The sequence below is a fragment of the Drosophila rhopaloa genome, unplaced genomic scaffold, assembly GCF_018152115.1.
Source record: "Drosophila rhopaloa isolate 14029-0021.01 unplaced genomic scaffold, ASM1815211v1 contig_160, whole genome shotgun sequence".
In the NCBI taxonomy this organism is placed as follows: domain Eukaryota; kingdom Metazoa; phylum Arthropoda; class Insecta; order Diptera; family Drosophilidae; genus Drosophila; species Drosophila rhopaloa.
Genome location: NW_025335040.1, coordinates 230,193 through 240,639, shown reverse-complemented (window position 1 = coordinate 240,639; position 10,447 = coordinate 230,193). Strand labels below are relative to the sequence as shown.

The window sequence follows — 10,447 nt, the reverse complement described above, 5'->3', positions numbered from 1 at the left end:
TACAACATTTTGACAACAAATATCGATTTACATGTATATACCCCTTGAATATGCATTTGCGAAAATATAGTGAAAAGCCAAATCATTTAATGATGATAGTACTTTTTCACTTTCGGATTTAATATGATGTTGCTCAATTAAAATCATATCCATTCTGACAGTGCATTCAGGCGCGATACTTAATACCTGTTTTGGTATATCAAGCAACTTATGGTTGGCTAAACAACCAAGGTACAATCTTGCGTTTGATTAAATATAAAAAACGTTAAGTTTAAACTATAATTTATTTTTGTTTTCGTTAACTTGATGAAATATTATTAATTTTGTGTTCTCTTTTGTGGGCTTTCGTAGCGTTGGTTTTGGTAGAGAGTGACCAAAATATATTCTGGATAAATCTTAAATTCTAAAAGTCAGGGAAGTTTTTCAGTGATGCCAGATGGCAAAACCTGGCCGCCACAGTACCCCCCCCTAGACTTCATGTTCTAAAACGAACAGGGAGTCTAATTGTACGACGAGGTCTTGAAGGTTGGTTAACCGCAGGGGTCGCCGCGGTGTCTTCACTCCTGGTTCTGGGGTCTCCGTATGGATCTTGGGTCCATCGTAAGGTGGCTGAAGGGATCCACGGACAGTGTCGTTGCGTAGAAAGACGTGAGTTGCGTGTTCCAGCTCTTTAAAAACGAAAGGCTTAGATGTGTCGTGATGTGCCGTATGTATTAGCCGTATTTCTCGCATAATTTCCTCCAGTTCCTTTGCGAAGTCAGTTTGCGGTTGGATATTAGACTCTTGATGAAAAAATTCTCCTGGAAGGCGAAGGGTTGTGCCGTACACAAGTTGTGCTGATGTTGTTTGGATGACTGGCTTAAATGCTGATCGCAACCCGAGCAGGATCATTGAAAGTTTCTTTGGCCAATTTACGCAATTTTTGCACATGATGGCTGCCTTTCCTGTTCTGTGCCAGCGTTCGATGATTCCATTTGCTTGCGGGTGATATGCTGTTGTGCGAAGGTGATCTATTCCTAGCATTCGTGACAATTCATGGAACAATTTGGACTCGAACTGTCTTCCTTGGTCTGTTGTGAGCAGGAACTCCAAATCTTGAGATCCACGAACCGATAAGTGCTGAGGCACCGTGTTAGCGTGCATGTCCTCGATTGTGATGGCTTCCGGCCAACGTGTATAACGGTCAATGATTGTTAAGCAGTATCTATATTGACCCGATTGGGGTAATGGTCCGATGAGGTCCAAATTGATATTGTTGTAGCGGCGAGCGAACGTGTCGGGAAATCTTCGATTTTTGACAAGGAACGCAGTGTTTTACGAATTGAGCATTATCCTTGTGCATTGAGGACCATACGAAACGTTGTTTGATGAGTTTTATTGTTGATCCAATTCCACTGTGAGAGATGTTATGTAGTTTGCTAAAGGTCGCACGCTGGATGTGGACAGATCGCAAATGACCGAATTTGTAGAGTTAGGAATGCTGATTGACTTTAACTGCAATGCTGTGGTGTTGTCGCTAAGTAGCCGCTTTAGCTCTTCGCAATTTGCTTATGCGATGCTTAGTTGCTTGTAGTCGATCATTTCGCGTTCGATGGTTGAGATGCGAGAAAGAGTATCGGCGGTAGTGTTGTCAATGCCGGCTATATGAACTATAGAGGTGGTGAATTGGCTAATGAAATCCAAATGTGTGAGTTGTATATCAAAGGTTTATGGTCTGTACGAATATCAAATGTTCTTCCTTCTAGCATGTCGCGAAAGTGTCTGATGCTGAGGTATATAGCGAGCAGCTCTCGATCATATGTGCTTTACTTGCGTTCCGTTGCGTTGTATTCGTGCAAAAGTATGTAACAGGTAGAAGGAAGCGTTTCCGACCCTATAAAGTATATATATTCTTGTTCAGGATCACTAGCCGAGTCGATCTAGCCATGTCCGTCTGTCCGTCTGTCTGTCCGTCCGTATGAACGCTGAGATCTCGTAAACTATAAAAGCTAGAAGATTGGCATTTTGCATGTAGATTTTAGGAGTTCCTACGCAGCGCAAGTTTGGTGCCACGCCCCCTCTGACGTCCACAAGCCACAAGCTGTGGCCACAGTTTTGATGATATTATGAAAATTTTAATTGATATGTTTTTGTTTCGTCAATAAATATCCATTGGCCTAATAAAAGTTTGCCACGCCCACTCTAACGCCCAAAAACCTATTAAACACTTAAGCCTGGCTAGCGCCTACGTTTCCGCCATCTAACGGATGACTTTGGAACAGCTGGCCAAGGTGCTCAACAGAGTCAACGTTAATTCTCGATAAGGATTTCTATTAAAGGAAATTGCGATGGTTTTCATTTGTCAATACCAAACTATATCCCAAGAACTATGCAAATCAAATCTAGTTAGTCAAATTGAAGGTTTCAGTCAAACAATGGCGTATGTATGTAAGCATATACATATGTATGTATTTACATTGTACACAGTTGCAATTGCCCGGCAAAGATAACTCCTTTCAAAGAAAGCTATTCGCTATACCCGTTACTCGTGTTGTGCAAACATTTAGACTTTAATATACATAATACTATTTAAGAATGTTCTAGTCAATTTATTGCACTCAAAAACATAAACATAAGCACAGCTGCTGGTGCAGGACAAAAGCTGCCTGCGCTAAAGCAGCGCTGGTGCTGATGCTCGTGCTGCAAAGCTGCCAGCACTAAGAGATCGCCGAATTCAAATTGATAATTTGAACTTTTTGTCCTTTTTTCCTGTGGTCACTATAATTCACATTATGTTAAAAAAAAAAAACAAAAAAAAACACAAGAAGGCATATTTATATTAAGTTGTTTAGCTGAGTAACGGGTATCCAATAGTCGAGGCACTCGACTATAGCGTTCTCTCTTGTTTTATGCTGAAAAATCCCATTGGTTGGAACTGATTATCGACGACTTGATGAAGCACTGCTCCCACAGCGAAATCGCTTGCATCTGTACAGAGAGACAGTTGCGCAGCCGGTGCTGGGTGGACAAGTAATGTTGCCTCTGCAAGGTTTCATTTACATTCATCAAAATTTTTGATGGTTGCGGCAGTCCAAGTGATTGGAGTTAAATCATTCTTCTTATTTCCAGGGATAAGTTGGCTTAGCGGTGCTTGGTGTTGAATTGCATTTGGCAAGAAACGCATGTAAAAATTAATCATTGCCAAAAACCTACGTAGCTCCTTAGCGACTTTGGGCAGAGGGAAATCCGAGATGGCTTTAACTTTTTCTGGCAGTGGTTTAATGCTGTTTGGATCAATGTGATGGCCCAAGAAATCGATCGACTTCTTTCCGAAGCTGCAATGTCATCGACGTAAACGAAAACAAAATCCATCTCTGCCAGTGCGGAATGCATGTATCGTTGGAATGTTTGTGCCGCGTTGCACAACCCGAAAGTCATGTGGGTGAATTCGAATAAACCTTAAGGAGTAGTTATTGCCGTTTTGGGTATGTCTCGAGCCTCGATGGGGATTTGATGATATGCTCGGGATACCGATCTGGGGTGGTTTGGGCGTTGAGAGCTCGGTAATCACCACATGGACGCCATTCACCAGTAGCCTTACGGACCATGTGTAATGGGAAAGCGTAAGGGCTTTTTGACGGACGGCAAACACCAAGGTTGATTAAATACTGGAACTCACTTTTTATACCCTTGCAGAGGGTATTATAATTTTGGTCAAAAGTGTGCAACGCAGTGAAGGAGACATCTCCGACCCTATAAAGTATATATATTCTTGATCAGGATCACCTCCTGAGTTGATATAGCCATGTCCGTCTGTCCGTCTGTCCGTCTGTCTGTCCGTCTGTCTGTCCGTCTGTCTGTTTCTACGCGAACTAGTCTCTCAGTTTTAAAGATATCGAATTGAAACTTTGCACACACCCTTCTTTCCTTTGCACGCAGTATATAAGTCGGAACGGCCGGGATCGGCCGACTATATCCTATAGCTGCCATATAACTGATTGATCGGAAATGCCATAACTCTGCTGTTTGTTAAGTTAGGAAGTTGGGACTTTCTATGGGTTTTATATTTGGCCAATCAATCCGACGTACCAAATTTCATAAGGATCGGCCGACTATATCTTATAGCTGCCATCTAACTGATTGATCGAAAATGCCATAACTTTGGTGTTTGTAAAGTTAGGGAGTTGGGATTTTTTATGGGTTTTATATTTGGCCAATTAATCCGACCTACCAAATTTCATAAGGATCGGCCGACTATATCTTATAGCTGCCATATAACTGATTGATCGGAAATGCCATAACTTTGGTGTTTGTTAAGTTAGGAAGTTGGGATTTTCTATGGGTTTTATTTTTGCCTAATCAATCCGACATATCAAATTTCATAAGGATCGGCCGACTATATCCTATAGCTGCCATATAACTGAACGATTGGAAATGCCATAACTTTGGTGTTTTTAAAGTTAGGAAGTTGGGATTTTTTATGAGTATTAAGAATGCATTATATGAATGATTTTGGAGAATATAATTTGCAGAATATTCTTCAAGGGTATTTCAACTTCGGCTCCGCCCGAAGTTAGCTTTCCTTTCTTGTTGCTTTGGAATTTGGAATTTTTCTGGAGTTAGCCTTCTTGGCCTGGCGAATGGTGGAGATCCTTTGGTTTCGATGCAATGTGTGACGTTGGTGGTTGTTGCTTGAGAAGGACATGAGTTGAGCTGCGTGATGTCTTTAAATTCTTCCAGTAGTTTGGAGAATTCGGAGTGAATATTATATGTCCTTATCTCCGAATTCGATTGTTGGCTAAATATACCACAGCATGATAGGCGTGTTTCGACATCGACTAACTTTGAGTTTTTGAGGTCAACCAGTAGATTAAAGTGTTGCAAGAAGTCTGAACCAATGATTGGGATTTTGGTATCGGCTATGGTAAAAATCCATGTGAAAGGGCGACGTAAACCGAGATCCAGCGTAAGGCGAGTGGTGCCATAAGTTTTTATTGCTGTTCCATTGGCTGCAAATAGTTTATGTTCATTAGTGACTGCGATGTGTTGATTAATTGTGCTGGGTGGTATAATAGATACGTCAGCTCCAGTGTCGATAAGAAAACTTTTACCCGATTTGAAGTCTGGAACGAAGAGACGATTGGAGGACGAAATTCTGCAGATGTTTACTTTGAGCAATTGCGTCACGACCGTCGGAGCTGCCCTGTTGATTTCCAACGGTGGTGCTTAGTTTTTTGAACTGTTGTTGGCATGGAAAGAGCACGGTTGGATGCAACGTTGGGCACTGTCCGCATACTTGTTGTGGTACCAGCAAAATTGAGGGTTAGAATTGTCCCTGGAGGGTGTGTTGCTCCGGTAATTGTTGTTGCTGGGCGATCGATTGTAGCTCCGACCTCGTTGCTGATTTGTGGTCCCAAGCAGGTGACTTAGCTTGTTGTTGATCTGCTGCAGAATCTTGTCATTGTCGTCCAGGCGTTTACTTAATTGTGTGATGCGATCCAGCACACATGTGGTCTGAAGCGTCGTAGTTAAGAGAATCCATCACAGCATCGGCAGCAGTTGCGAGCTGCGCGAGGGTGGTGTTGGGAGGGCTTTCAAGCAGATTACTGCACGTGCCGGAGGTGGTAGGCGCTTGATCCAGTAGCGACGCACAACCGATTCATCATTGGTGGCGTTAGTTTGCTGCAATTGACTGAGTAGATGACTTGGACGACCGTCGCCGAGTTGAATTCCTGTCGCAAGTCTGTCGAGACGCACCATCTCTGATTCTGCAAATTTGGACAAAATGGCTTGTTTAAGAGTGGAGTGCGGATTCGTTTGTGGTGGGTTGTTGACAAGATCGTGCACTTGATCCAGGTATTTGGGATCAGTGTACGCGATTACTGCTGCGTATTTCTCTTGCTCTTTGCGTGCACCGAGGCCTTGCAGCATGAACCAGCTCTCCAGTTTGCTGAAAAACATTTCGATGTTGGTGATGGAATGTAGTTGAGGGAAGGGCATTTTAGCAAATACCGAGTTAACAACATTCGCATCAGGGATTTGCAATGGCTCCTGCGCGTCGACAAAATCTTCGTTGTCCTGCATTGTCTTAGGTTAGGTTGAGGTTCTGCGTAAAACTGGAATTCGTTCGCTTTTATTGCAGATGTTCGAATTGTCGAGGTCACCAGTTATGGTTGGCTAAACATCCAAGGTACAATCTTGCGTTTGATTAAATATAAAAAACGTTAAGTTTAAACTATAATTTAGTTTTGTTTTTGTTAACTTGATGAAATAATATAAATTTTGTGTTCTCTTTTGTGGGCTTTCGTAGCGTGGGTTTTGGTAGAGAGTGACCAAAATATATTCTGGATAAATCTTAAATTCTAAAAGTCTGGGAAGTTTTTCAGTGATGCCAGATGGCAAAACCTGGCCGCCACAAACATAATTTGTTAGCTAGTACATTGAACCCTTGTTTTTCAATTAAAAGATCTTAAATAACCAACTAATTTTCCTTTCTAGCTCTACCCAATAAGATGAAGAGTCCATTGTATATACAATTTGAAATTATATTTGGCTTAAGTGGTTGAACCTCATTATCAATCAATTATCAAACGGCATGGGAATAATCATTAAAAGCTTAGATGATGACTACTAAGCAGAGGAAATTATGCATTTACAATTAATTATTTTTCGATAAATAATCCTGTGGCCGATAATAGAGTATAGACTTCCGTAAATTCAACTTGTATTTTTGATATTTCATTTGTAAGTTAATTTGACTTAGGGATGTTTGTATTTAATATACCGTGATTAATACCAAATAAAAGGCTTATAATTCCTGCCTGTAGCTTTTCGCCTTCTTCAATCAAAGACTTTAGGTCTTTGGTTATCATAAAAGAGCTAATCGATTTAAGAACTTTTGTCATATATTCTATTCTTTGAATCATACTCTTAAAATTAGATAATGTCTTCGGTAGTCTTTTTTAATAAATTTGTTGTTGAATCTGCGACTAATGTTTGTTTTTGTCTATATGGTTTCCTATTATCCATTATACAATATAGAATGTGATATAGTGAACCCATAAACAGAAACGGAGCACGTTTGCTTCGCTTAACTTGCAGAGGGCATTATAATTTCAAAAGTTTGCAACCCAGTGAAGGCGACGTTTTCGACCCTATAAATATATATATTCTTGATCAGCATCACCAGGAGAGTCTGGCCATGTCCGTCTGTCCGTCCCTCCGTCTGGACGTCCGTCTTTCCGTCTGTCCGTCCGTCCGTTTCTACGCAAACTAGTCCCTCAGTTTTAAAGCTATCTGATTGAAACGAGTCGATTTTGCGCGGCATTTTGCCATCGTTTCTATGGCAGCTATATGATATTGTTGTCCGACTTTGACAAAACTGAAAGCCTAATTCTGGTATTGTAAATAATTACTTTATCTCAAAGGAATATTTTGATAAACAGAAAAACAGCAAAATAATTTTTGTTTTCATTTAAAATTTTTTGATTTTCTTTTTTTAGGAGCTATATAATATAGATGTCCGATTTTAATTTAATTAAAAACGTAATTCCATAGTATTTAAATTTTGTCAAATCCCAAAGAACAAAAAAAAAAAATTAAAACAAAGTTATTCTTTTCTAAAATTTTTTTTTCGAATGTTGGAGTTATATGATATAGTCGGCCGATCCGGCTCGTTCTGACTTATGATACTACCTGCAATAGAAAGACAACTTTTAGGAAAGTTTCAAGGAGATAGCTTTAAAAATGAGCGACTAGTTTGCGTAAAAACGGACGGACAGACTGAAATATTTATTTGGCGATACCTTTTTATCAATGTCCGCTGATACTACATACTGCAATATTTACTCTCAAATTAAAAACGCCTTAATAACATTTTCGTTTTATCTTTACCTTTCGCTCTGTGCCAGCTGATGGCTACCAGGTCTGTAAATTAGAGTTGGCAGCATTTTGAAATAAACTTGCGCTGCGTAAGAAATCCTAAAACTCTGTATTCTATATACCAAATCTCTAGCTTTTTACTTTCCGAAATGTCGATGTTTATACGGACGCACAGACAGACATACATTAATCGATTTGGCTTTTGATCTTGACCAAGAATATAATTATGTCATAGGGCCGGAAAAGCTTCCTCTACCTGTTATATACTTTCCAATGAAAACAATATACTCCTTTACTGTAGGAGTAACGGGTATAAAAATCGACTGTAAATTTCTCATAGTCAGTAAAACCTACTATTTTAAAACATTTATTCCCAATTTCGTAACTTAATTAATTAATCCCAATCATTAATTAAGGTTACGAAACCTACAAACAAATTACGGTATCTCTTGTAACTCCAATTTATATAATTAAATCGACAATTTACCTCCAGAGATGAAAGTTTCCGTTCCAACTGACCGGATTACCATTTGTATACCCTTGCGGAGGGTATTATAATTTTGGTCAAAAGTGTGCAACGCAGTGAAGGAGACATCTCCGACCCTATAAAGTATATATATTCTTGATCAGGATCACGTCCTGAGTTGATATAAGCATGTCCGTCTGTCCGTCTGTCTGTTTCTACGCAAACTAGTCTCTCAGTTTTAAAGATATCGAATTGAAACTTTGCACGCACCCTTTTTTCCTTTGCACGCAGCATATAAGTCGGAACGACCGGGATCGGCCGACTATATCCTATAGCTGCCATATAACTGATTGATCGGAAATGCCATAACTTTGGTGTTTGTAAAGTTAGGAAGCTGGGATATTCTATGGGTTTTATATTTGGCCAATTAATCCGACCTACCAAATGTCATCAGGATCGGCCGACTATATCCTATAGCCGTCATATAACTGATTGATCGGAAATGCCATAACTTTGGTGTTTGTGAAGTTAGGAAGTTGGGATTTTTTATGAGTATGAGAATGCATCATATAAATAAATTTTGGAGAACATAATTTACAGAGTATTCAACTTCGGCTCCGCCCGAAGTTAGCTTTCCTTTCTTGTTTTATTCTGTAAATTACGTTTCTCGCCTATTTTCATGCCTATTTTATTTTTTAATTCCCACATTTAGTGCTATTTTTAGTAAATGTCGAATCTTCTTCAACTTTTCCATTTAGAGATTGGTTGATATATTAATTGATATATACATCCCTTAAGAAACTTTTTTGCCGGCTCACAAACATCTACAAGTTTTTCGGTGCAAATTTAAATATATTTTATACGGATTCTAATAGCTTTTGCAGATTTTAACGAAGACAACCAAGGTACAGTCGAAAAATACACGTTTGGCAAGTTTAATTACGCCACCAAAGAAATTAATTGTTTCAAACTATTTTAAGATTACTTTACTTGTAAATTTGTGACGCTGCGAGCACAAAAACATGGCATGAATAAATAAAAAGACTAAAAATTAAACGAAAGAAGCATTTAATTTAAAATTCAAACTATGAACGCGCGCGCACCAACGATCGGGGCACACTAGACCGAGAGAGATGGTCACACTTAGACACACTTGTAGTTAGTTCCCGTAGTACTTCCTCCTCCCATAAACCTTGTCGGTCCGAAGGTATCACTAGGAGACGTCTGATTTCAGGATCACACCTCCTTACGGCGCGGTTCACCGGCCGAACTCTCTCTCTTGTGGCTGACTTCAGGGTCCCCAAGCAACTCTCTCTCTCTCTCTTGTGGCTGACTTCAGGGTCCTCAAGCAACTCTCTCTCTCTCTCTTGTGGCTGACTTCAGGGTCCCCAAGCAACTCTCTCTCTCTCTTGTGGCTGACTTCAGGGTCCCCAACCAACATTCTCTCTCTCTTGTGGCGGACTTCAGGGCAAGCAACATTCTCTCTCTCTTGCGGCTGACCTCAGGGTCCCCAAGCAACATTCTCTCTCTTGCGGTTGACTTTCGGGTCCCCAAGCACTAAAAACTCTCTCTCGCTCGTGGCTGACTTCAGGGTCCCCAAGCACCCCATTCTCATTTCAGGCTCGCTACGTGGCAACCCACCCCGGTGTCTACTCTACCCGCAGCCGTAATCCCGTGCTGCTCCTCTCGAGCAGCTATACGGCTCCCGATACCAGGCATTCGAAGTGTACGAAGGAAGCGAAGGCAGCAAGGGCGGCACCCCGCCAGTCCGGAGAACCCGTTAGTTATTAATCAAACGTCAACAAACCTAGTTATAATCAATTACTAAGTAATTCCCCACGACTTCTACTCTGGGCTGTGTCGGAACTCTCTTTCAGCAACCACACCTGACACAAACAAATTCTTGTGACGAACCCTGGCCATCCCTGAGCCACCCGACAATGACAAACCGTCACAAATTATATTTTTACTAAATTCCTTGATTATTATTGTGTCAGATTTTAATAAAATTGGTTCAATTTGAATTATTTATAATTTTTTTTTGCTTTCACCTCAGAAACAGGTCTTAGATGTTTTGCAAATCAGGGACTAGTTAAGAAAATTTTGTTATGCATTTTCAGT

At 40.4% G+C, this 10,447-nt stretch overlaps 2 protein-coding genes across 3 annotated transcripts; both read right to left on the bottom strand.

Annotated features, from left to right (window-relative positions):
- Positions 1-468: 468 nt before the first annotated feature.
- LOC123037357 lies at positions 469-1,143 on the bottom strand. The gene has a single exon (XM_044457497.1). It carries the CDS (start codon positions 1,141-1,143, stop codon positions 469-471), a length of 675 nt encoding a protein of 224 aa, XP_044313432.1.
- Positions 1,144-4,513: 3,370 nt separating this feature from the next.
- Positions 4,514-6,121, bottom strand: LOC108047811. 2 transcript variants are annotated; one of them, XR_006417466.1, is made up of 3 exons: positions 5,992-6,121; positions 5,091-5,929; positions 4,514-4,988 (listed from the first exon to the last, which is right to left on the bottom strand). XR_006417466.1 is itself a non-coding variant. In XM_017128164.2 (2 exons), exons 1-2 carry the CDS (start codon positions 6,009-6,011, stop codon positions 5,521-5,523), a joined length of 429 nt encoding a protein of 142 aa, XP_016983653.2. In that variant the 5' UTR covers positions 6,012-6,121; the 3' UTR covers positions 4,514-5,520. The 2 variants fall into 2 exon arrangements, 1 of the variants encoding a protein (XP_016983653.2); XM_017128164.2 differs by having other exon boundaries at positions 4,514-5,929.
- Between the last annotated feature and the right edge of the window lie 4,326 nt (positions 6,122-10,447).